The 25,363-nt window shown below is 52.9% G+C and overlaps 9 protein-coding genes across 9 annotated transcripts; 4 read left to right on the top strand and 5 right to left on the bottom strand.

Annotated features, from left to right (window-relative positions):
* Nucleotides 1-127: 127 nt before the first annotated feature.
* On the bottom strand, nt 128-2,568 carry BO83DRAFT_417293 (ferric reductase family protein). Its single transcript, XM_025534741.1, has 4 exons — nt 1,604-2,568; nt 1,498-1,556; nt 1,259-1,444; nt 128-1,196 (listed from the first exon to the last, which is right to left on the bottom strand). The coding sequence occupies exons 1-4, from the start codon at nt 2,193-2,195 to the stop codon at nt 231-233; spliced, it is 1,803 nt and encodes a 600-aa protein (XP_025388329.1). The 5' UTR covers nt 2,196-2,568; the 3' UTR covers nt 128-230.
* Nucleotides 2,569-4,805: 2,237 nt separating this feature from the next.
* Nucleotides 4,806-5,731, top strand: BO83DRAFT_417292 (GNAT family N-acetyltransferase). The gene has a single exon (XM_025534740.1). The coding sequence runs from the start codon at nt 4,833-4,835 to the stop codon at nt 5,568-5,570; it is 738 nt and encodes a 245-aa protein (XP_025388328.1). The 5' UTR covers nt 4,806-4,832; the 3' UTR covers nt 5,571-5,731.
* Nucleotides 5,732-6,298: 567 nt separating this feature from the next.
* BO83DRAFT_35531 (dihydrodipicolinate synthase family protein) lies at nt 6,299-7,878 on the bottom strand. The gene has a single exon (XM_025529140.1). The coding sequence runs from the start codon at nt 7,591-7,593 to the stop codon at nt 6,604-6,606; it is 990 nt and encodes a 329-aa protein (XP_025388327.1). The 5' UTR covers nt 7,594-7,878; the 3' UTR covers nt 6,299-6,603.
* A 127-nt stretch (nt 7,879-8,005) lies between these two features.
* On the top strand, nt 8,006-9,589 carry BO83DRAFT_417290 (uncharacterized protein). The gene is made up of 4 exons (XM_025534739.1): nt 8,006-8,522; nt 8,594-9,093; nt 9,166-9,359; nt 9,415-9,589. Exons 1-4 carry the CDS (start codon nt 8,355-8,357, stop codon nt 9,522-9,524), a joined length of 972 nt encoding a protein of 323 aa, XP_025388326.1. The 5' UTR covers nt 8,006-8,354; the 3' UTR covers nt 9,525-9,589.
* A 24-nt stretch (nt 9,590-9,613) lies between these two features.
* Nucleotides 9,614-11,393, bottom strand: BO83DRAFT_378555 (putative GTP cyclohydrolase II). Its single transcript, XM_025531285.1, has 4 exons — nt 11,197-11,393; nt 10,180-11,136; nt 9,845-10,126; nt 9,614-9,790 (listed from the first exon to the last, which is right to left on the bottom strand). Exons 1-4 carry the CDS (start codon nt 11,308-11,310, stop codon nt 9,785-9,787), a joined length of 1,359 nt encoding a protein of 452 aa, XP_025388325.1. The 5' UTR covers nt 11,311-11,393; the 3' UTR covers nt 9,614-9,784.
* Nucleotides 11,394-12,216: 823 nt separating this feature from the next.
* dbp5 (ATP-dependent RNA helicase DBP5) lies at nt 12,217-14,001 on the bottom strand (the record flags this gene model as incomplete). Its single annotated transcript, XM_025527538.1, has 6 exons — nt 12,217-12,486; nt 12,553-12,753; nt 12,803-13,040; nt 13,094-13,591; nt 13,659-13,827; nt 13,929-14,001. The coding sequence occupies 6 exons, from the start codon at nt 13,999-14,001 to the stop codon at nt 12,217-12,219; spliced, it is 1,449 nt and encodes a 482-aa protein (XP_025388324.1).
* Nucleotides 14,002-14,601: 600 nt separating this feature from the next.
* On the top strand, nt 14,602-17,666 carry BO83DRAFT_378550 (putative actin polymerization protein Bzz1). The gene is made up of 7 exons (XM_025531284.1): nt 14,602-14,661; nt 14,796-14,841; nt 14,900-14,926; nt 15,032-15,559; nt 15,607-15,687; nt 15,737-16,880; nt 16,932-17,666. The coding sequence occupies exons 2-7, from the start codon at nt 14,797-14,799 to the stop codon at nt 17,336-17,338; spliced, it is 2,232 nt and encodes a 743-aa protein (XP_025388323.1). The 5' UTR covers nt 14,602-14,661; nt 14,796; the 3' UTR covers nt 17,339-17,666.
* Nucleotides 17,667-19,799: 2,133 nt separating this feature from the next.
* Nucleotides 19,800-20,820, top strand: BO83DRAFT_378549 (uncharacterized protein). The gene has a single exon (XM_025531283.1). It carries the CDS (start codon nt 20,267-20,269, stop codon nt 20,498-20,500), a length of 234 nt encoding a protein of 77 aa, XP_025388322.1. The 5' UTR covers nt 19,800-20,266; the 3' UTR covers nt 20,501-20,820.
* A 981-nt stretch (nt 20,821-21,801) lies between these two features.
* BO83DRAFT_427164 (putative cellobiose dehydrogenase) lies at nt 21,802-24,676 on the bottom strand (the record flags this gene model as incomplete). The annotated part of the gene is made up of 2 exons (XM_025535329.1): nt 21,802-22,413; nt 22,481-24,676. The coding sequence occupies 2 exons, from the start codon at nt 24,674-24,676 to the stop codon at nt 21,802-21,804; spliced, it is 2,808 nt and encodes a 935-aa protein (XP_025388321.1).
* Nucleotides 24,677-25,363: the final 687 nt, after the last annotated feature.

The following is a 25,363-nucleotide window of genomic DNA, read 5'->3' as shown; positions in this document are numbered from 1 at the left end:
GTTTGTTCATTATCATCAGCTGCATCGTGGATGTCTAAAGTTGATGCTGGGCTGAGTAATGGCAGTTCTCGTGGCCCATGGAGATGGATGACCCTGTGATTTATAAGTAAAGGTAGTTAGGTTTGCTACGGCTTGTTAGTTTGACGGCCAACGGTCTATTCTGCTCATCTACTTGGCACGTCACAAATCGAAAACGAACTTATATAGGTACAGGCGCGTCGGGCAAGAGATCACCAGGTAAAGCTCTCCTCAATATAATCCAACTGGGTACGGCCCTGGCGCTGTCGGCAAGCCCGGCGGACATCATCACTCAGGCCACCATTGCCACAGACCATTACGCCCATGGCCCCGATCTGATTCTCAATTTCCATCTGGACGAGCGTGCCCACATCTGGCCGGCCCGGGAACATCTGCACGGTCGCGCTGGGACTTCTGATCTCACGGGGGTTTCTCGGGCGCGTCACGAACAGCTGGATCCGCAGCACATCGCGTCGACCTTCCATGCCTAGGATCGTGGTCATCCACGGTCGGATCCAGTCTAGGTGCTCTGGAGATTGAATGACCCATACGAGAGTGACACGTCGGGCAGCGACGGTGCCATCGCTGTATCCTTGCACCAAATGGCGGATGAATGGCAGGCAGTGTGTGATGCCAACTCCACCGGCAAAGAGGAGAACAGTGCCGTACGAGTCAAGCGAGTGGAGGTTGCCATAGGGTCCCTCGACAAAAGCAGTGACCGGCATGGCTGCCGTGGAGATATCCGTCGTAGTTGACCGCGGCGAAGTGCTGATCGTGTCCGGGGGCAAGCGGGTGCGCGCGTAAGCAAATGCTTCCGTAAACATCTTGTCCGTAAATCCGGTCCGACGTCGCACGAGCAGGGAAACCGTGTTGACCTTGCGAGACTCCAGCCCAGGTTGGCCGTGGTCATTGCCCATCTCCACCTCGGCCATCTTCTCGTTGTAAGACCCAAGCAGTGTCTGGCCGGTCTCGCCCCAGGCGATGGAGAAGGGGTGTGAGGTCCAAGCCCCGAGTTTCGGGATGTAGACGAAACAGTACTGGCCCGGCGAGAAGGTCCAGGGACGAGCGAGTTGCAGGGTGACGCGGACGGCGTCGCCAGGCAGCGCCTCCAGATAGGCGGTTGTGCGGCGACCAAAGCCATAGTTGCGGTAGATCAGGATCAACAACCGCGCAAGTCGCTGAGCCGCAGTTAGCCGATGTTTCTAATTTCGGACGAACATCCGCAGCAAGGAGGTCTTACCTCAAACGCCCAGAAGGCGATGGCGGCGTAAAGATAGTAACGGCAGGAGTAACGGTAGACATGATGCCAGAGAAATCCCACAGCCACACAGGCCAGCCCAATGTGAAGGTGGAGGAAAGTCTCGTAGAAGGCATGTCGAATGGGAGAAGGGGATTGAACCAGAATGACGAGCATAGCCACCATCCCCTATAGGCCAAGACATCAGCGATTCCGTTGTAGTAGGAATTATGGGGACGTACCATGAGACCATTGAACATGAAGGGTTTCGACAAGGTGCCGAGTGCGGTTGACCACCCATCTGCTCAACATTAGCCCTTGGAACCCAGGAAGCTAGAATAGACCTACAAGTTTGCACTTTGGGCACTCCCCAGGCAATGACATGGGCCAGCCCCTCCAACACGACGATGCGGCCCAACCACCGATGCAGCAGATTCCAGGTGTCGAACGAAACGCGCAGAAGCGGGATCAGGGGGTTGTTGCGGCCAGCCATGACCAGTAGGGGGAACAGATTGGCGGTGGCCATGTAACCGGTTCGGTTACGAATAAGCTCCGCAACAGTTGATTCCTTTGATCCATAGGGCACAGTGTTGGTGCACAGCACAATATTCATGACAACGATGACGGTCAGGAGAAGGGTATGGAAGCGGCTGGGCAGGGTGCCCATGTTGACGGCGCGGGAGAGTTGCCATTCCTGGTTATGTCGAGAGCGTAGCAGCGGCGCATCCAAAAGGTGTCGCTTCAACCAGGCCACATGGAAATTGGGAATGCGATGGTAGGACTGGCGGTGGTCGGTAAAACTGGCGAGGCGACGCAGGTGGGCAGAGAGACGGCCGGAGGACTGCCAGGCGAAGACAACCACAATCATACAGGCCAACACCCAGAGATTGGCATAGCAGAGGGTGTCATTGAGCATGGCATACCACAAGTCGGAGCCCATGGTGGATCAGTGTTAGCGTCACGTTGGATGAGAAGAGAAATGAAAGGACGAATCCCAGCGTGTAGAGAATGAAAAGATGCAAGATAAAAAGTCAACTCAGTGGACCAGCCACGATGGCAAACAGCAATGACCCTGGCTGGGGGCAAGAAGCGAAGAAGAAAAACAAATGAAGGACTGCGAACAGAGATAAAATTAAAGTTAACGATCGAAAGAATGGAGCAGAGAAAGAATGGACGCAAGGATAGCCGGGATGGAGAACGAGCGGATCTCGCCGGTCAAATACTATCTACTAAGTAAGGAACTACATGGAGGCGCAAACGGATCGGCGGAGATGACAGGGTGGTTGGGATGCCATCAGAGCGCCAGATAAAGCAGATGACCGACCCTGTCAGCGGGGGTGGTGCAGAGGAGTAACTCCTCTACTAAAATTCTGAATCTTCATGATAGGCTTGGGGGGGAGGGCATGCAAGGGGTGGAGAGTGCGCCGAGACGAGTCAGTGGCGGGCAGTCGACAGCTCTGCTGCCTCATCAACTCGAGACGCGCAAGAATAGTGGCTACCAAGGCCCAAGCCAGCCGGTGATCCCTCGTCCAATCAATCGGGCGAAGAAAGCGACCGGCGCCTAGCCCAACGGTCTTGGTTTCACGATCAAATTGGCTGGGGGTGAGGCGTGGGTCACGGGTAGGGCTGGTTGCCTCTGTCTATTCTTGTTCTGCTTGACAAATCATCTCGTAATAATCCCCTCAACCGAGAGCAGTCCAAGGGAATCGAAGATTGAGTAGAAATTCAGGGTTAACATTACCTAGTATAGGGTTCACTAACAATGCAATGGCTTGCCTGCACGGAACAGAAATGCGCGCTAATCAGCTAATTAGCTGATAGGGTCCAACAGGGATGAGTTAATCGACGATCCCAGTCAGCGCCAACTTAAACAAACCACACCTGAAGAATTCTGCATCTCCCTGTCATCTCTTCCTCGAAACAACACCCCCTCTCACCTCGTCGGCTATAAGTATAGCCAGCTGACAGCTTGGCAAGACTCCAGGCGGCAACAAAATCCGAATGTCTTGGAGTGCTGAAACCACCAAGAATGCTTGTCTGCCAGTGAAGCCGTGGGTGGATCCCGGCGGGGGAATGTCCCACTGGCCCATTGTCGGCTGCCCCTGACAGCCACCACGCCATATAGATGGGTTTCCACCCTTCAATTTATTTACGGCAAGAATCTCTATTTTTTCTTGCTCGCCGTGAGTAGTTTATCCGACCGCTCGTTGCTAAGAAAAGAGTCTCATGAGACGTTATGGAGCCCGAAAACAACGCCAGTCGCCCGACCGTGAGAACTGGACCCCCCCGAGAACCACATTCCCCACGCGTTGGAGAATCCTCTGTCTTACTAAAATTGTGGCCAACTGAATCACATAACACTTCGAGAATCCGCTCGTTGGTTTCCTCACTCTGTCTTCGTCACAAGCAAATGTGATTCTGACGAGAACGTCCATCCTCTGGATCTCACAGGGGAGAGGGCTGCAGCAACAAATAGCTGCTTGAGACCACCAAGGTACTAGATTCAAAACGTGCGAAGTTAGTTGGTTGTCTGCAGGGGCCGATACGAAGCAACATCTCATTGGGCTGGGTTCAAGGTCATGCTCTAAGCACAGGTGCAAGTTACAGGAGGCGCCATCGCGACCAATTCCACCCCAGCGGCTGTTCGCTTACAGCGGAAAGCCTGCTACAGTAGGTGTTGTATATGGATACAGCTGCGAGTCATGAGACATGCCTGCGCCGCGATCCACATGTGGGTGTTGGGATGACAACGACAAAAGTCATGATCTTGCCTAAGGACTTATGAGGACGCGCTTTTCTCCGTTGGTGATATCTGCACATTGCCCCCGGCACTGTTTTGACTGCTGTTGGCTTGGTTGAAGCCGGCAATGCTCATCTAAGACATGGGAGGTTACAATTGCCTCGCCGGAGTCGATGCCAGCGGATATTCGTGGGTGAATAAGCCATCTACGTGATACCTGTCGCACTGTCGACAAGCAGCAGTACTATCATCAACGCTTGCATGGTTGTCATATATGGGAGAGGCCCTGCCGATAGATGTTTGGCCACTGCCAGGATATAGTTGACGCTTGAGCAGAAATGGGGTCAAATATATGTCCCAAGGACCAAGCGAGCTCAACATACTATATAGCAGTGAGCCTGCAGCCTGGATAGACCAGTAGAATAATTCACCACACCATCCTGCTGCACTCAGCTTCCTAGTCGTTCAATTTTGAGACGCCCCACGCTTCTGAACGAATCCCGGAGAATGCTGCCAGTCTCCTCTGGCATGAATGCCTTGTATTGCAGGCAAGACACAGGATGAGTCATGCCTGAGGAACCGGGTGTAAACGCCAAGCCGCCCAATGGGCCCGCGCGGATAATGCAGGCCAATCAATGTCGATATCACCAGCGAACTGTCGGTGTTTCCACCGAATCAGAAGGACTAGTTCTGGAGGGGAGAGACCTGACAAGGATGTATGACTGTTCAATAAGATGACTACAGATAAAATAAATCCTCCAACACATGCTCCTATCCCATCATGACAAACTCATTGCTTCCACCACCTAAAAACCGTGAAACTTACGGTCCTACAACATGACAGCTGCGCGACCGCTTGGACCGCCAGTCGATCTGACCCCCGCCCAGTGGCCCTCGCCAACCATTCTCCGCGGGCGATACATCCAGCTCGAGAAGCTACAACCCAAACATGCCAACGATCTCTGGGACCGAATCGGCGGAGCCGACCCAACGCTCGCCTGGCTATGGGACTATATGCTAGACGGACCTTTCACTCAGCGCTCGGCTTTCGAGCAATCCATCACCTCCCGGTCCGATTCCACCGACCCGTTCTACTTCGCCGTGATCGACGAACGTGCCTCCAGCCCCAGCTGCGGCAAAGCCATCGGATTCCTTTCGCTCATGCGGATTACCCCGGCACATTGGACCGTGGAAATCGGGAGTGTCATGTTCTCCCCGGTGCTGCAACGCACTGCGGCTGCCACTGAGACGATCTATCTGCTAGCGCGGTATGCCTTTGACGAGCTGCACTATCGTCGAGTCGAGTGGAAATGCAACGCGCTCAATGCCACTTCCCAGAGGGCGGCCCGGCGATTGGGGTTCGTCTATGAGGGTACCTTTCGGCAGCATATGGTGATCAAGGGTCGAAGTCGGGATACCGCTTGGTTTGCGATGGTGCGTGATGACTGGGAGGAGGGGGCTAAGGAAGCGCTGGAGCAGTGGCTGGAGGAGGGGAACTTTGATGAAGACGGTCGGCAGAGGAGGGGTCTTCAGGATGTCCGGGAGGCAGTGAAGAAATCGAGATCTGTAGAGTAACAGAACATGGTGCCAAGGTTGGCTAGAGCGATATCATAGATATGAGGACTTGTGTGGTGGTCAGTTTAACCTGCATCTAAGATAGATTTAATTCCCAATGTGTTCAGTTTTAGGTAAATATTAGTATATAGCAATGACCGTTCAAGGCGGTATTCTGCTTCTGTCTTTCCCGTTCTATACTACTTAGACGCACTGCACTCCATTCCGCAAACACGAAAAGGTCACAGTCACGCTTGAAATTCTTGCTACTTTTATAACCTATTCCCACTCTTTGAAACTCATCCCCCCTCTCCGCTTTATTCAACAGAAGCCACCAGACCCTGGAACTCCGACCCAGCGCGGTGAAACCATCCACATCTAGTACACGATCTATAATCGTTCCAACTTCCAGGAAGCCCCGGGGATATATTTGAGTAGGGAATGGGCTTTCCGAGCCATAGCTGTTTCTGGGGGCCCATAAGTAAGACAAGTGGAGGAGTAGCTCAAGAGTGGATATACTACTGTATAGTTCTGGATTAAACTGAACCTTGGGCGGATGCAGAAGAAGAATCGTGATAGAGGTATGTGTGGGAATGTGAGAGAGATAGTAAGCGTGGCAGTGCAAGGGATCGTCACTTGTCACAACGTGGCTGAGCTGCGATCTGGGATAGCATGTGACTTCGATACGATTGCAATCATTGCATCTTACTAAAGTGCGAAGTCTTTCGATCAATCTCTCCCATGGCGAGGACAGCTCCAATGCCTTTATCTTTGGACTGATGTTGATGTGGTATTTCGGGCAGGTCTCTGCGAAAGACACCAATGGGTGGAAATGGGGTTATTAGGGAAGACATAGTGTGTACAAGTTAATGGACCCTAGATTGCTCGGTGACGTCCTTGAGAGGAGATTGTAGGATTAAGACGGAATCAGGAAGGTAAAGAAGACCACCTAAACCTGGACAGACAACAGAAACTGGCAAACAGATCATAGGTAGAATAACTAGTTTTTATTTCGCATCGCATATTTCATATCTTCATATTAGAACATGTACATTTATAAATTTCCTTCAACCTTGGCCACTGCGCTCATCAAGTCTTGTACTCCCTTCTTCGCACCCTCCGCCGGCTCCTCATACGGTGTCCGGGGCTTCAGCTTCTCCTCTGCCCCCTCAATACCTGCCGCACGAGCCGAGAAGATCGCAGCTGCGTACTTGGTGGCAGCAATTCCACTCTTGCAGGGGCTCTCCGCCAGCGCTGCCTGGCGCTGCAGCTCAACTGCCTCCTGAATTTTACCAGCAACATAAAGATCATAAATCTTCGACGCCGTCTTCGGAAACACATTGGCAAAAGCAGCAATGCACCCAGCAGAGCCCGCAGCCAGACCACCGATCAAGAAATCTGACTGACCACCATAGATCGCGAACTCCTCCTTAGAGAAAGTGGCTGCTAGCCTGGTAATCTTGCCCACCGATCCACATGTCAACTTGACACCCACCACATTCGAGACCCCATTACCGCTCGATGCCGCAGACTCGCGCACGATGGCGGTGATGGTCTCCGAGTCCAGATCCACACCGTTACAGACACCCGGGAAGTTGTACACCACGACGGGCAGGGGACTCTTGCGCGCGACGTCAGCAAAGAAGCGCTTCACGACGGCCGGAGTCGTGGCTTTGCCAAAGTAAGCGGGGGGCAGGACGAGGATGTAGTTGGCGCCCGCGGCGGCGGCGTCTTCGGCCAATTCGAGCACTTGCTTGGTGGAGTGGGCACCGCAGCCGGCCATGAGGGGGTAATCGGGGCCAACGGCGGCACGGGCCGTGGCGATGAGTTGGGCGCGTTCTTCGCGGGTGAGGAGGAAAGCTTCGGAGTTGGTACCGAGGATGACCAGACCGGCGAGGCCGGTCGTGGAGAGGTACTGGTAATATTTCTTTTGGGCGTCGAGGTCGAGGGTGTCGGTGCTATGGTCGAAAAAGGTCACGGCGGGGCACCAGACGCCGGCTTTGGGGATGCGAGGTTGAGGGGTGACGGCGACGGAGGAGCCCATGGTGATGCTGAGGTAGTATCAATTCTATGTGATAAGTCTTTAGGAAATAAGGGTATCAATTGAGTGAGTATTCTGTCAATGACGTGCTGGTGGGAAGCTGATTATATACTTGAAGGCTGCGGGGACGGAAAAGAATCCGATCGGGATGTCTTCCCGAATACTTATCAGCGGGCAATCAGTCCGAATGCTGTTTGACACTCAACGATATCGGAGTGAGTGCGGGGGTTACAACTGAGGGGTTGATGAGGCGGTTATTTGCATTTAAACATGGTTAGTATATGCGCCGGACTCCACTGAGTTGCGTTGTAGTGGCTGCAACGGTGGTGGCAACTACTGTTAAATATATCGCCTGGGAACAGTGGTACTTGCACCCTCCACATTCACATTTTCCAGATACTAATGCATAGGAGATGGAACCTAAATATCAGATAGCATGACCTACCCACCATCTGCTAAACACCGTATACTCGAAATAGAAAGCAGCAATACAGAAATGGCCCCCAACTGCAAGGGTCCAACATCAGCCACGGCAACGCCTCAGCCTAGTCTTAGCGCCGTCATCCTGCACCGCAGCTCTCTCCAAATGTCCTCATCTTACGAAGTCACCTCCAAGCACCCGATAGACACTCACATGGGACGATAGTAACCGAAATACATGGCTACTATCATGACACCCTAGATATTGTTCGTCTGTCGCCAGAGACACCAAACGTTACCTCACCAATCCTGGCTCCCGCTAGGATACGAGACATCAGCCGGCCATGGCTCACGGCTGGACATCTCCCAGCGCCCCGAGTTCCACCGCACTCCTGGCAATAACCTCAGTATTTACCGTGACTTCTCTATCGGCCGTGACGCTTCGATTTTACGCGCGAAAATTAGCGCGACTGGACCTACTCGCAGATGACTGGCTAGCGCTTGCTGCACTGGTAAGCAAGCCTGGCACTGCCCAATAACCAACTAGCTATGTTGCAATCAAAGTATCTCACATTCTACACAGATATGCACCTTGGTTTACAATAGTACTCTACTAGCAGGAACATCCCGCGATATCATCGCAAACTACACCCACCCCACAGCTCAAACTGAAGTTGCAGCAAGGAAATATCAACTCGCCCTTCAAATCATCGAGATCATCGCCCTCGGCCTGACCAAGCTGAGTTTCTTCACTTTATGGAAACGCGTCTTCAGTACCCATCCTGTTCATCGACTATGTACTTTCCTCATCGGCGCAGTAACGCTGTGGATGGTTGCATTCATCCTCGCAACGATTCTCCAGTGCGGGGGTCATGTTTCTCGTATTTGGTCATCGATAGAGGATGTTAATAACAGTAACACCTGCGCAAGCGCAAACAGGGGTATTCTACTAACGGTGTATACAATCACCGATCTCATCACAAACATACTAATCACAATCATTCCTATCTTTGTTATTGTCGGGTTGAATATGCGGATAGGGAGGAAGATAGGGATGATGGGGCTTTATATTGTTGGTATCTAGTATGTCCTATTCCTCTCCCATGCCCATCTCTTTTCTTCCCGGGGACTTGTACTAATGAAAGTGATGCATAGCATAACCGGGATTTCCATCACAAGGACATATTTCACGATAGTCCTGTCATACAACAGCAATGAGGAAGAGAGAAGGTTATCTTTCATGCATGAATTCACTTTACTAGCTCTGTGGGCTGTGGTCGAGGTAAATGTGGGGATCCTGGCTGCGTGTGTTACGGTTGTAACGCGGGGTGTGAGAGAGGTCTACGCTGGTGAGTATTTTATTCTAGTCTTGGAAGGGTATAATGTGCTGATTATGACTACTAGATAAACGGAAGAAGAAGTTCCATATGTTATCCGGGGTGGCGTTAAAGGGGGATCATGACGGTGTGGGTGATGAAGAGGCACAAGGATTTCAAATGAGAGATGTGGTATAGAATGTGGAGGTCAGTTGGACCTGTGGGTGGTGTATACTACGATAATGATACTATATACCCTTTCCGATTTACCAGGCAATAGATGGTTGCCCATTTTGACCTTTTTTTGATTTTCTACATCTCTTATATTTAATAGCTCATGCAGGTGAATGTCGCTCCATAATCCGAAATGCTGCGCAAGCCATGCGTCGTCACCAACCAAACTATAATGATGCACCCGAGATCTCATAGTTCGTCGTAAGTGTAGGTTGAAACCCCAATCAGTGCTAGACTTGTCAGCAAGGTCCTCATCAAGATCTCTCTCTAATGACAGAACATACCGTGATGTCCTCCCACTTCTCCCATCCGCGTCCGCGCACTGCAGCCAAGTCTTCTGCTGTGACATTCTTCCCGGTTGTGAAGTAGCCAGCATTGATCTTCGCATCGATTTCGACGCGCGAATCCGTCGGGATCATCTCGTCTGGGATCGGGATACGCTCCAGGATCTTGATTCCCGACTCGACGATGGCGTCGTGCTTCATGTTGGACATGGATAGCATGCGGTCGATCTTTTTAATGCCGAGCCAGTGCAAGATGTCTGGCATCAGCGCTTGGAAGCGCATCTAGAATCAGAGTTAGTCGGATGTTCTATTCTGAGGTTTGGTAAACAGCTTACATCTCTAACACCGGCAATGTTCTCCGTCCGCGTAAAGTACTTGTCGGCAGTGTCGCCGCCGCGCTTGCGGGCATTGTAGACCAGGTACTTGATCACCTCACCCAAGGCCCGACCTTCCTTTCGGAAGTAGATGACCACTCCACTACCTCCACTCTGGGCTTCGCGAATCGCCTCCCGAATACCAAAGGCAAGGTACGGTCGGCATGTGCAAATATCCGATTGAAAGACATCACTGCCGTTGCATTCGTCGTGAATACGCAGTGCTAGTTTCACATTCTCGTCGGACACCCGCTCCGGTGGCCCAAAGATATACACCGTCAGGCCTCCAATGGGAGGGAGGAAGATCTTCAGATCGGGCCGGGTGATCAGCTCGGGATAACTTCCGCCCGTATGCTCGAATAGTGTCCGTCGCAGCGTCCCCTCATCAACTCCGAACCGCTCTGCAACACCAGGCAGATACCAGACCGGTTCGACGGCGACTTTGGTAACGCGCACTTCACCGGAGGAGTCAACCACAATGGAGCCGTCCACATCAAGTTTCCCCTCCTTCACCGCGTCGGCGATTTCCGCAAAGTTCATGTTCGCGCGGGTCACCGCCATTGTGGGGCGGATATCCCAGCCCTTGCTTAGCTCGTCCCGGAACTGGTTAACAATGTCATGTCCCCACGGGTCCATAGACACAATCTTGGTCTTATCGGCCCAGGCAGGCTGCCATGGGAAGTTGAATGTAGGTTGACTGTTGCTGAGGTCAGGACGGAAGTTCGGTTCCAAATCACCGGCGGCAATGGCGAGGGCGTTGTAGATGCTGTAACTGCCACCATGAGCGCCCATAGCATTCCGCCGCTTGAGTAATGCGGAGCTACGGGAGACAACGACGGGGCCGCGGGATTTAGCATCTGGGGCGCCCCATTCGAGCGGGATGGGGTCGATGCCACTTTGGCCGGGGTAGGTGGTCAACTAGCTCATAAGGTTAACGATTCTTGCCCACACCAGTCGGACACTGCTCCACAAACTTACCACAATATGCTTACTGTAACGAGAGTTGGAGTGAGTGGGCGAGGTTGGGGTAGTCGGTGACTGGGCTGTCGCCTCGTCGGACGTGGGCTTGATGGAGGTATCGGTCTCCAACATGGTGCTGGATGACGATGCGGGAAAGGAATAGGCTGTGAAGAAACAGGGGAGATGGGATGAAGAGGATGAAGAAGGGAAGAGAGAAGAGCGAGATAAAATGAGGAGAGGAGGGGACAAGAAAACAGGGCGACGATGGGTGTCGCTGCATGCCAGCTGCATGTGACTTGGGCCCGAATCTCAATCTTACGGCCTCATCTCTCCCTCATTCTCCGCACTGCCTCCTTATCGTTCACGCCCCCCTGGCCTGGCCTTATCTATCCCCGGTTTGGGTCAGGTGTAGACTGAACCATGGTTATCGGGTCTATCATACCGGTTGTCTTGCTAATTTAAAACGAGATCATAATGGAACAACAGCCAGATCGGCGGTTATTTTGTTTTTGCAATCCGACTCGCGGTCAAGTTGCGGATGCACGATGACGCCGAGGGCGATGCGGATGATCGACCCCTCATTCCGGTCCGGTTGGAGTTCCGCGGGGAAGCGCGGCGAAAATGCTACAAGGGAGCTGAGGTACTAGCTACTTCGGCCATCATCTCCAATGAATGAGCGACCGATTCCATGGCTACGGGTTCTCCTTCCATGCTTAGCCGAATTGTGGCATCGTTGGGACACCGAATCACGAGACTCCCCCGGGTCACATGGCCCTCCCCTGTCTGGCTGCCGGTAAGGAACTATGTCATGGTTGGCTGGAAATGATGACCCGAAACCACCCAAAACACCCATAGGTTGAGCAAGCAACTGGTATCTATTAATCTGACTTTCATTTGAACACAAAGAAATCCTCATAACTCTTCATAAGCAATCCACATTGCACCATAGTCATATCTTATTCCAATCTCTTCCAATCAACCCGGTTGAGCAGCCGCCATCGGACAGCGGCGTCGCGTCGAGGGTTTGTCGGACACGCTCTACCGGAAGCCGAGCTGAGCACGTGAGCTCTTGATCGTCTTCTTGATAATGTCTTCCACCTCGTCCCAGTCCTTGGTGTCAATCCGCTGGATGTTAGTGTTGAAGTATCGCTGAATCTGGTTGAGCATCTCCCACTCTTCCCGGTTGGACACGAAAGAGATGGATACACCCACGCGGCCGAAACGTCCTGTACGGCCAATACGGTGCAGGTAGGTCTGGAAGTCGGCCTGTCGTTGACGGGCGCCGGGTTGGTGCAGCTCAGGGATATCCTATCCACAGAAAAATGCATCATTAGCAATGAAACTCATGATCATCATGTAAAGGACACGGCTTACGTAGTTGATAACCATGGACACAGTGGAGACATCGATACCACGGGCAAGCACGTTGGTCGTAATCAAGACCTTCGCGTGTCCGGCACGGAATTGGTCAATGACTGCGTCACGCTGCGATCCTTCAATGCCACCGGTCAGGGATGCCACGGTGTGACCCTCGGCAACCATGCGCTTTTCGATCTCCTGGGCAGAGGCACGGGTCTAATCCTGCGTTAGAGTAACTGCCTTGCCGTAGAGGATGTGTACAAACCTTGACGAAAATGATGGACGAGCCGACGGTGAGCAGACCGTAGAGGTTGACAAGAGTCTGGTACTTGTCCTCGTCATTCGAGCAGTCCAGGTACAGCTGCTTAATACCCTCGACCGTCAACTCCTCATGCTGGAGGGTGATCTCGTTGGCCTGGGGGGCGAACTTGGATGCATATTCGTGCACGTGAGCAGGGAAGGTAGCCGAAAAGAGCACGACCTGAATATCTCTAGGCAAGAGACTGAAATAGACGTTAGCACGTATGGCGTAAAAAGTGAACATAGAGCAACCTACGCCTTCACACGGATACATTGGTCACCCAGACCCTGCTGGTCGAGCATGTTGTCGGCCTCATCCAGAACAAGCACGCGGAGCTTGTTCGCAACCATGATGCGCCTCTTGATCATGTCCATCACAGTTCCAGGGGTACCCACAACGACGGAGCACTCCATCTTGGCGGGACGAGCGCCAGTATCTGCCGGCACGGCGGTACCAATAACGAGCCCATCAAGGAACTGGCCCATCACTTGGATGACACCAACAATCTGACGAGCCAGCTCTCGTGTGGGGGCCAAAATCAACGCCTGGGGGGTCTTTTGCAACTGCTCCGACGAGAGGTCCAAGCGACTGAGGATGTTCAGGACGAAGGCCGCAGTCTTTCCAGTACCGGACTGGGACTGACCGACCAGATTCTTCGCGGGGTTGCCAAGTAGCAGCGGGAGGGCCCTCTCTTGGATCTTGGAGGGTTTCCGGAAATTCATTGCCGACAATCCCTGGAGGATGCGAGGGTCCCTGATTTCACGACGGGTTAGCACCGTATTTTAGCAGTATAACAACCGAAATTGACGGATGCACGCACAGGCCGAGATCTTCAAAGTTCTTCACGGAGAAAAGGGGGTTATTCGGATCGGCCTGGAGATCGCTGAGCTTGACTTCAACGGTGTAGTCAGGCTCATGAAGGTCGGAGCCACCCTGTTGGGCGGCGGCGCCATCGGTCTGAGGAATATCTTCGGTCTGTTCGGAAGCTTCTGCAAGAAATGATCGCATAAGTCAGGGTCCAACAGGGTCTGGTAAAAGAGTGACATGGAAGTGAAACGAGCGGTGGCATAGAAGTAGACTAGTATCGTACCGGTAGGGGCAGATTCCTCGGGCTTGGTGATGCGGTCCGCAAGAGAACCGGCAGCGGGTTCTTCAGACGCCATCCTGATGATGTACAGAAGAACTGTGAAGGAAGTATAGGTAAGAGGTTAGGGAAGATATTTCGGATGCAAGTTGTTGTTCGTGTTTCCCAGACGGAGGGGAGATGGCGGGGTAATTAACAGCGCGCTGAAACAGGAATCAACCGCTCAACACAGGAAATGAAGCGCACACGAGAAAAGAATGACACGTTCACCACGGTGCCCAGTTAGATGATGGAAGAGGAAGGGCGATTGATCGTTCAACACCCAGGCAAAGCAGCAATGGCTAAGGGAAGCCCCATCACCATGACGGTCGAAAAACCAACGCGGCTGACCGCCTTGGATCGACACTAGGCCTGTTTGGGCCAGCAGCCGAGTAACTGCAGTCTAACCATATCAGGAGGCGGTAAGAGTCGAGGGATACCATTTACGATACCATACGGTTGCCAGCCCAAATGGGGATGACGTAGGGAGCCTCCGACTAGGCAATGGAGGCTCAACGTGGCCTGACAGGCATCCAGAGGCTGTCCTGTATGGTCATCTTCCCCGCTTCCTCATCGTTCTCCAGCCATTCCAGCCGCGCCTGGCAACGATTCCTGGTTCCCCGATCCCCCCCTACCCACCATCCGGTTGTACGGACTACGGAGCACACACGGTCGCCAACGGCTGTTCCGCACGTGGAAGGTAAGTTAGGCTGCTCCATTCGCTCTCCTGGTTGGACTCGCGACTCGCTAGGTCGACGCAATTTTGAGTCTTCCATGTCGCATCTCCGCCTGTCTCCCTGCGGCGTGACCTCCGACAAGCTGACCATCTATCAGAATGGCTACCCCGGATGTCGCCCCTCACTTTGGGGCGGAGTTGAAGGTATGACATAACTCTGTCGCATCAACCCCAGATCCCAGCTAATCGAGGACCTTGGCAGGATTCGTTTAAACCGGTCAACAATTGGGTAGGCACTTACTTCCCTCTTCCCGCCTCCTTATCCCTTCCAGCTGAATACCCCGGATGATCGCCGAAATCTTATTCATCGAGAACTAAAGAGAATGCTTGCTAGGTGTCGAATGGTATCGGATGGCTGGATGAGATACAACAGTTTTACCGCGAGCGCAGCGCAATCGAAAAGGAGTATGCGGCAAAGTTAACGGCGCTATGCAAGAAGTACTACGACCGCAAAGCCAAGAAAATCAGCAGTTTGAGTGTCGGAGACACCCCTAGCATGACCCCGGGCTCCCTCGAAAGTGCCTCACTTACCACGTGGTCGACACAATTGAGCGCCGTGGAATCGCATGCCACTGAACGGGATCACTTCGGTAACGACCTGCTTGTACATGTCGCAGAACCGCTCAAACAAGCTGCGAACCAGTACGAAGAGCTCAGGAAGTGTCATGTTGATTTCCATGCCAAGCTCGAGAAGGAGAGGGACTCCTCGTACAGTGACCTGAAGAAGGCGAAGGGTAAATATGATGGCGCGTGCCAGGAAGTGGAGGCAAGGCGGAAGAAGATGGAATCTTCGTTCGACCACAGTAAGCCTAAGGCCCAGGCAGCGTACCAACAGCAGATATTGGAGATGAACAACGTTAAGGTCGGTTACTGCGATGATGCCAAAGACTATTGCTGACGGCAATGCAGAACACATATCTCATCAGCATTAATGTGACAAACAAGATGAAAGAGAGATTCTACCACGAATATGTGCCGGAGCTACTTGATGTAGGTGTGCTTTGACTGGTTGGATCCAATCTGCTAATATCCCGGGTAGGGCCTGCAAGACCTTAACGAAACGCGTGTAACGAAGCTGAACTCGCTCTGGACATTGGCCGCACAACTCGAGAAGAATTACCTGTCGAAGAGTATGGACCACATGGCAAACCTCATCAATGAGATTCCGCGCAACCTTCCACACTTGGACTCGCTCATGTTCCTGCGCCACAATGTCACACAATCACAGGAGCCGGCCAACATGACCTTCGAGCCGAGCCCAATCTGGCACGACGACGACGCTCTCATCACCGACGAAGCGGCCAAGGTCTTTCTGCGCAACCTGCTCAGCAAGAGCAAGACACAGGTGCGAGAGCTGAGAGTCGAGGCGGATACGAAGCGACGCGAGGTGGAAACCGCCAGACGGGTCCGGGAGAGCATCCGACAGGGCACGGACAAGCGCAACGAGGTGGAAGTTGTCCGATCTATATTCTTCCAGCAGGAGTCCCTGCATGAAGTTGACCGCAGGCGCCTGACTGCCGAGGTGGAGACGTCTACCATCATGTCGGCGGTGGGCGATCTTTCGCTCGGAGCGCGCAACCACAATTTCAAGTCGCAGACGTTCAAGATCCCGACCAACTGCGACCTGTGCGGAGAAAGGATATGGGGATTATCCGCCAAGGGCTTCGACTGCCGGGATTGCGGATACACCTGTCATAGTAAATGTGAAATGAAGGTACCGGCTGAGTGCCCGGGTGAGCAGACCAAGGAAGAAAAGAAGAAGCTGAAAGTGGAGCGACAAGAACAAGCCAACGCCGCCCCAGCACCACTTGATCTAGAACCAACCACGAGCTCATCCACTGCGCCATCACTCACCCGCAAGGACACAATGAATTCGCTGAGCTCCGGCTACGCCGTCAGCGCCAACCGATCTATGTCCAATGCCGCACAATCTCCCACCACGACCGCAGCGGAGCTTCCCACACCCGTCGCAGAGACCAAGCCCGCCCCAGCACGGAAGAACCGCATTCTAGCACCGCCACCGGCACAGTACATCAGTGGTCCGCCCGCCAATGACTCGGTGCCGGCGCTAAGCTCCAAGACCAACGAGCAGCATGGCAAGATGCTGTATGCATACCAAGCGGGCGGAGCTGACGAGGTGACTGTTCAAGAAGGGGACGATATCGTCATCCTGGAGCCAGATGGTACGCCATTTCCCACCTCTTACCCTGACGACACTAACCAAGTCATTATAGATGGTTCCGGTTGGATGCGCGTACGGTCCGGCGGCGAAGAAGGGCTCGTCCCTGCTTCCTATGTGGAAGCTGGGCCCGCACCTTCACCCGTGCCGTCCGCCAGCCCCGGCTTCACGGCTGACCGGCCAGGCTCAACGTACTCGAATTCGTCGGCGTCGCTGACGGGCGGCGGCGGCGCCGGGGGCAACAAACGGGTCGGACCAGCTGTAGCACCGCGCCGGGGCGCCAAGAAGCTCCAGTATGTGGAAGCGCTGTATGACTACGACGCGCGCAGCGACATGGAATGGAGTATGGTAGAAGGCGACCGGTTCGTGCTGGTGAACCGGGATGGCGGAGATGGGTGGGCCGATGTTGAGCGGGGCGGGGTGACGAAGAGCGTACCGGCGAACTACATTCAGGAAGTGTGATGATATTCCCACGACCTGCAGGGGGTTGAGGCAGGCTGCACCTTTCACATACGTTGTTCTGATTCGATTGTCATTGTTACCTTGCATCGGGAAGCCTGGGAGCTGGTTTGCTAGTAGTTTTTGCTTGTTTTGGTTTTGGCCGTTGTTGTTGCTTTTGGCTACTGTCTATATCCTCCGGCATATTCCTAAGTGGTAGTAGGTAGATGAGAGGCGAGAAGTGCACAGTGCACAGTGCACAGTGCAGCAGAGCTAGTAGGGAGTTGTAAGTGGATGGATGAAGATATCTGTACATAGGGTTGTTGAAGTGCGCGTTGTGATTATGGCATGACAGTGTTGTCTTATCATTTCTTCCTTTTCAATCCACGAGGTGTGTAGTGATAGTATCCTTTGCAATGCTCTGTATAGCTTCACCAGAGCAGACACTACAAGTTGTGGGCTAAAGAAGCAGGTAGAAGAGGACGATTGCAGTGAACCAAAGGTCTGCTGTTAGTCACAGTACAGCACAATAGGCAGGCAGGCTGAAAAGCATCAGAATTGAGGAGGCAGAAAGAAAGTAGGTAGGAAAGAAGAGGGAACAGGGCTCTATTTCTGATAAAAAAGAAAAAAAAAAAAAGGGTTTGATTAAAAAACCAGGAAACACCTAAAAAGGGATTCCGAGATTCCGATCGGAAAGAGGATCTACAGCCAAAAGCTACTTTCCAGTGCTAGACACAACTAAACGATGTCCCTCCAGCCAGCCGCGGGTGGAAAAGAAAAACTTTCATGATTTAGCCGGGGATGGATGGATGGAGGGAGGGATGGATGACCGAGTGACTGACAGACCAGACGTTGCAGGAAAGAGAGAAGCTCGGACGGCGAAAAAGAGGGAAAGACAGCTTGCAGATGCACTGCAGGCAGTTGGAAGGATCCTGCAGCCAAAAACCCGCCAAACCGTGATCCGCGCAGCCAATAGCGAGGGAAGAATAATCACGCAGTTGGCTCGTGCGAGAGTTAGCGAGTTGCGACTAATCTTGATGGAAGTAAGCTCAGCTTGTTGCTCAGCCACCTCCAGATTAGTTAACCACCTCCTACTAGGAGTGGGTGGCTGGTGTGTGTGTGTGTGTGGTGTCGGAGGATAAGAGAGTTGTAGCTTGTGTCATATGCTGTGATCCCGAGGTAAATACCAATAAACTAGTCACTAGTAGTAACTAAGTAGTAGTAGTAGTCTGAAGGTACTGTAAGTAGTGTTGTCTTCCTTCCGGGGTATTGTTGTCCTGCAGGTTATGAGGCAACTGACTAGGGTTTCTTCCTGTTCAGTCCAAGTCCCTGAACTTTCAGGCAGCAGCAATTTTAGCAATAACAAAAGTCAAGAAAAATAATCAGTGAGTCTAGCCGAGCGTGAAATAGGAAAAAAAAAAAAAAAAGAAAGAAAGAAAGAAAGAAAGAACGGCAGAAAATTGAGACGGAGCCAGAAGGTGGCACTGGCGAGCAAAAAAGTGGTATTTTTTGTATGCGGGAATTTGCTGGACCATCCATTAGGGAGTAGAAGACTAACACCGATGGGGCAGCTCGTCGGGAAGACTTGATGGGAAAATGCCGCATTCTTTTCCTGGTCTTTTTTCCATCATTACTTGGTACTATACTACTACTACTCTACTACCAACTTACTCTATGGTATAGTAGGGTTCTGCTGATATCATACGGTGGAGGGCCGTCGGAGCGAAAAGTACTGCTCCCTCCCTCCCTCCTCCTATGACTACTACTACTACTACTACTAACTACTAACTACTAACTACTTGGTACTTACTACTTACTACTACCATTACCACTCTATTCTAGATTTTCTTCCTCTCTCTCTCCCTCTCTTCCCATCCCCATCTCCACTTTGATCCCTCTCCTGATTCTCTTGCTAATCGAAACCCGGGGATCCTCATCCTTTTTGCCCTCCCGAATCTTCTAAAATCCCTCATGGCTATACCTCTTTACCACTAACTAATCTCCCAAGCGAGATGAAGTGACATCCCCATCCATGCAGTCGATCCGTGGCTGTGCCATCTTTCCCCCATCTTGTGTCTAGCAGCTAGCCTAGCTACTCCTTCCGTACGTAGCTGTTTACCCTCTTTTCCATCGCACCGTGATTATTTTCCATTCCCAATTAATTTTTTACTTCCTTACCCTTCCCTTCCCTATCACCACCTCCACCCACTTCTACGTATAAATCCTCCCTTCCCTCCCATCTACTTACCCACCACCATCATGCCCATCTGCTCCTCTTTCTCACTCCCTCCCTCTCTCACTCCCCTCACCATTCAATCGTTAATCCCCAGGAATGCTTATCGACGGCGAAAAGTGGGCGTGTGAAGCTTGTGTCCGCGGCCACCGTGTGACCACCTGCAAACACAATGGTATTCTCCTCTCTTTCTTTTCCTCCAAATTGTGCTGCTCTTAAAACTATACTAAGCGTGATACACAAATAAAGACCGACCCCTAATTCGCATCAACCGCAAAGGTCGTCCCTTTGCCACCTGCTCCATCTGCAACTGCACCCCCTGCGAAAGCCCCGAAGAGCACGCCAAGCTCAAACGTGAGACCGATCATCATCATCCTTCTTCATCCTCAAAAGTACACGTTCACCATATTTCTACACACCTCATTTCACCCATCGTAAATGGATTTTGGTGCAGTTCAGGCTGATATAGTGGCTTCTAGCGAGCTGCTGGCCGTTCCCCGCGACTCTCTGCCTCTCCGTCCACCTTTCTCCCCATTGCCCCGAGGCCATCCGTTTCCCCTAGTACCAGCGCGACGAGTCCCAATTCATCACTTCCGGCTGCTGCTAGCGCGTACGCTGCAGTGTCAGCTGCGGCGACTCTCCCAGGGAGTACGACAGCAACCGCAGCAGGATATCTCTCTTCACCACCCATCACATCTGTCCCACCGTCATTCTGCTCCATGGCCGCCACCACTGACAGCATGTCCATGTCCATGGTGAATCCCCTGCTCGTGGATGCGCATCGCATGTACAGCGACCTGGCGGTATCCTTTGCAGACAGCAATGCCATCTACGCGCTGGAGGACCTGGGATTAGATGACGTCAGTGCAACCATGCTCGCTGCCGATTCTGTCTTCCAGGGGAACGACTGGGACTGGTTACATGATGATCACCACGATGGTGGTGTGCTCTAACATTTGTGGATCCTCTTGGGTCTGCAGATTATTCACTACAAAGTATTACTCTGTGGATTCGAGAGGGTCGTTTGGGTAGGGCGGTGGGAGGCCTGGGGTCCGAAAATGATGGGGCCGTATATGATGTTATGAGAAACGAATTGTACTGAGAAAATGGTATGGACCAGTCGGGATCAACAGGACCTATCTACTTGCTTACTTTACTTGACTGGTTCAATTAGAGGAGAATTGCATTGCATTGCATGTATGTGCATGTATATAGCGTGGGCAGGCTGAATTGATTTACTGCATAAGGTTCATTCCAGATTCCGCTAAGTAACACTGACAGAAGGACCACAAGTGCTACCTTCCAGGGGTAGTTGGCATGAGATTTATTGTTGACCAGCACGTGGAAAGGAACAAGGGGAAACACCGTCAAATATTAGTGGGGCTTTACACAACCGAGAGATCCACTGATCAAGCTAACGATCGTCTCTACAATTTGTCTTCTGCCATGTTATTTTCTTTCTTGGAGGAGAAGCAAAAAAATAGAAAAAAAAAAAAAAGAAACAGAAATTCAATTAAAAAACAATCAGTGGTCTTGAAACTCTCATATATATATATATATATATACCTAATACCTGTCCTACCTATTTCTTACATTATCTGGTTGTAGGAATAGGACTTTTCAATGGGCAGTAGCCTAATAATTGTTGGCTACTTCCAGTCCGTCCGAACAGTTGCGGAGGTACTAGTAAAAAAGTCATCCTCCCAACTACTAACTAACTAGACCCTTTGACCGCGGTACTACACCGCTGAAAGAGAATTTCCTTCTTTGGAAAGCAACCAGTGGAAGGAAGTAAGCAAGCAATAATAGCTAAGTACAAGGAATACGAGAAAAGTATACATCGTAGGTTTTAGAATACCTCGAATGTGGATCTCGGCATCTGTTATTAGTATTGAACCGATAGACCCAGAACTAACTACTTAATTATTCATTAACTATTATACGTAGATGGTGTCAGGGTCGGTATATATTCTCGTGACGATGGTATGGTTCTCATATTGTACAAATTGGATTGGCTGTAGTGAACTGACTACAAGTTATCCGAAGTGTGGAAAGCACGACATCTGACCTACAGTTCGAAAGCACACCTCTCGGCCAAGAATGTACAAGTACAACAGAACAATTGAAAGAATAAGAAAAGTAAATTCTATATATAAGAATAGGTAGATACACAACAGAGAACGGAACGGGCCTAGACTTCATTTATTCCAAGTTTGCGAGCGCGCCCTTTCCCTACTGACGAGTTCATCACCATCTAAGCATAGGTGGGCCAGACAGTCACGGTCGAAGTGCTGGTAGCCACCACCATATCAGTGGTAGTGGTCCAGGCAGTCGAGGTCACCCATATGGTGGTGGTAGAGGCACCCGAGTCGGCAGCGGCAGTGGTAGCCACGGCTTCCTTGGCGGTCACGGACTCGATCTCGCCGCTGCTGCTGTCATCCTCGTCCTCATCATCCTCATCGTCGCAGTCGTACTCGTCGTCATCGTCGTCACCCTCGTTGTCGTCCGCGCCGGTGCTGCTCTCCGACTCGCTGGAGGAACCAGCGGAGGAAGAAGAAGAAGAAGAAGAGGAAGAACCGGTGGTGGACGAGATGGTGCCGGAAGTGGGGACGGCCGTGGCAGTGACAGCGTCAGTGGTGGTGACGGCCTCGGTCTCAGTCTCGGTGGCGGCAGCGGCCTCGGAAGTGGTCGAGACGTAGGCGGCCTGGGTGGAAGCAGCAACGGAGACGGAAGCAGAGGCGGAGGCAGAGGTGGCGCTGGTGCCCTGGGCGATGATGCGGGCGACGGCGGCCTCGGCGGCGATCTGGATGATGGCCTGGGAGTTACCGGTGGGAAGGTCAGGGTGGATACTGCCATCGACGATGTACTATAGAAGATAATATGTTAGAAGAGATGGTCTCTGAGATAATAATAATAGGGGGAGGAGGACGTACCAAGTTCTCAGTGCCGTAAACCTTGGTGTTGAGGTCAACAACGGAGGTGCCGTTGGCCTCACGGCCATCATCGACACCCATCTTGGCGGTACCGACGTAGTGGTCACCGGCGGTCAGCTGGTTCAGGATGCTCGCGGCGGTGGCGGTACCCTGGATGGAGAAGCCAGCGGTCGAGTTCTTCATGTCGGCGATCAGGCCGTTGAGGAAGCGGGTCAGGGCTTCCTTGTCGGCGGCAGTGTTCAGGTAGGGAGAGGTCTCGATGGTGGTGGAGCCGGTCGAGTCAATACCGAGGACACCGGTGGAGGTGGCACCGTGGGTGAGGTACAGCTTCATGGTGATGACACCATCCTCAGTGGTACTGCAGGAGGCCTGGTAGAAGCGGGTGATGCCGTCAGTACCGACGTTGGAGGTCCAGAACTGCAGACGGTGGCCACCCTGGGTCATGACACCGGAGCCCTCGGAGTAGAGCTTGCGGATGGGGGCAGTGGCGCCGGAGATGGCACTCTCAGTGTCGAAGTGCGTGAAGTTGCTGTTGGTGTTGACGGTGACGGTGAACATGGGGTGGTCACGGAGGTTGTCGCCGACGGGCAGGTCGATCCATTCACTGGAGGGAGGCAGGGTGATACCAGTGCTGCCGCTCTGGACGGTCTTGATCTGCTCGGAGGGTCCAATACCGGAGTTGAACAGGATGCGGGGAGTGGACATGGAACCAGCAGCAAGAACAACCTTACCACCAGCGCGGACGTGGATGATTTCGATGCCGCCAGAGGAGGTCTCGACCTCAACACCGGTGATGCGACCACCACGACGGACGACGCGGCGGACCTTGGTGTTCAGGCTCATGTGGAAGTTGTCGGCGTCCTGGACCAGGGGCAGGTAAGAACGGACAGGACCAGCACGGATACCGTTGCCGACATCCCAGGAGGGGTAGCTGTAGACCATGTGCTTCTCGTTGGGCTGCTCCTGGGAGTCGACGGACTTCCAGCCGAGACCCTTCAGGAAGGAGGAGAGAACGGTGTACATGCCCTGGTCGTAACGCTTGCCATCAGCCGAAGGGAGGGTGCTACCGGGGTTGCGGGCGTAGAAGCGCTCGGCAGCAGCCTTGACGTCCTTCCACTTCCAGCCGGTGGGCCACTTGTCGTCGAAATCGGCCTCCTGGGGGTAGATGAAAGACATGGCGTTGATGATGGTACCACCACCCAGAACACAGCCAGCCATGCCAGCAGTGTCATCGCAGAGGTACTGGCTAACGTAGTCGGAGCCCTGAATGTAGGTGCCCAGAGCCGGCAGGTCGTACGCGGTGATGGAGGAGTTCCACGACAAGGAGTCGGTAGCACCCAGCTCGACGGTCGGGGCCACACCACGCTCGATAAGCAAGACGCTCTTCTTAGTCTCGGCCAGGCGCTCAGCAGCAACCAGACCAGCAGCACCACCACCGACAACAATGTAATCGTAGGTCGTGTTCGAGACCGTGGCGGCAACGCTGGCAGAGGGAGAGGCGGAGGCAGAGGCAGAGGCGCTGGAGGAAGCGGAAGCCGAAGTAGCAGTGGACTGGGTCGCGACAGCCTTGGAGGCCCAGGTGGAGTACTTGGACGACCTGGCTTCGGCCAGCTGCACCTCGAAACCACCATAGCCGGCAGCGTGGTAGGGCATCTTGGACGAGGCGGAGGAGGGAGTCGTGGGGTTCGAGGCACTGAGAGCCCAGCCGAAGTAGTAGCTAGTCGAGTTGGCGTCGAAAGTGGTGGGCTGACCGACGATGCAGCCCTTGCACAGGAAGGTGTAGGTCAGGTAGGTGCTGTTGACGGAGGTGCCGTCGGGGATCTCCTCAATGGAAGCATCACCGCTGTAGACGGACGGCGAGACGTAGGAGGTGGCCTCACGCAGAGTTCCAACGGCCGAATCACCATCGGGCCAGGCGGCAATCAGGAGGACGTTGGTCATGGACCCCGACATACTGACACCACCCCAACCCTTGGAGCTGGACAGAGGGACGGCCATCTGACCGATGAAGTCGGTGCCGGTGGTCTCCTCGGGCAGGGCGATACCGAAACAGAAGCCGGTGTCATCGGTATCACACCATCTCTGGAACTCGATGCCAGAGGCCGAATCGGTGTAGGCGGAGGTGTTGTAGGCGTTGGCCGAGACGCCCAAGGCGTAACTCAAGGCGGCCACGCCACTGAGGAGAACGGAACGCATCTTTTCCTGGATTTACCCGAAATGCAGAAAAACGCAAAGTTGAAAAGATAGGCCACGAAGGAAGAAGATAAAATTCGAAAAAAGGAGTGTCAAAGAATTGGGTATGTCAAGCTGGCCCAGCAGCAACCCAAGGTAGAAAGAATGGCGGCAAAAAAAGAAGTTGCCAAAAAAAGAATGAAAACTCTTGAACAAGAGTGAAGTGAAGATGGGGAAAAGAACAGAGAAGAGAAACCCATAATGGCAGTGGCGAGGGCCATTGATATAAAGGACTCGAGGAAAGCGTGCGTGGGGATGGTCCGACGGCCATGACATGAAGAGCGGAGCCATTAAACGGTGGTGATATGGTAATCATATTGAAGGGGGAGGGCGGAGGGCAAGGCTAATGCATTGAAGAAATTGAGTGGGTGGACACTGGCTGGGCAGACGCCCACTCTTCAGACGCCCAAAGGAGACATGGATGAGGGCATTCTTGGCCATCGGCCTCCATTCTGACGAGGGGATGGCGGCTGTCAGTGGCTCGAAGCAAGATAAGCAATTTCCGGCGGGACTGCTAGAGTGCTTCTAGCTGTGAGGTTTATCTTCCTCAGTGGGACGTGCCAAGCCTCACTAAACGGCACGAGTTTCACACAACGGCCGCCGTGGTTTGAGCATGAAGGCGCCCAGGAGCTCGTTCCAAGCCAAGCCCAT

Source organism: Aspergillus eucalypticola (genome assembly GCF_003184535.1).
Source record: "Aspergillus eucalypticola CBS 122712 chromosome Unknown BO83scaffold_12, whole genome shotgun sequence".
NCBI lineage: Eukaryota > Fungi > Ascomycota > Eurotiomycetes > Eurotiales > Aspergillaceae > Aspergillus > Aspergillus eucalypticola.
Note: the sequence above shows the minus strand (reverse complement) of the source record. Positions and strands in the feature narration are given on the sequence as shown.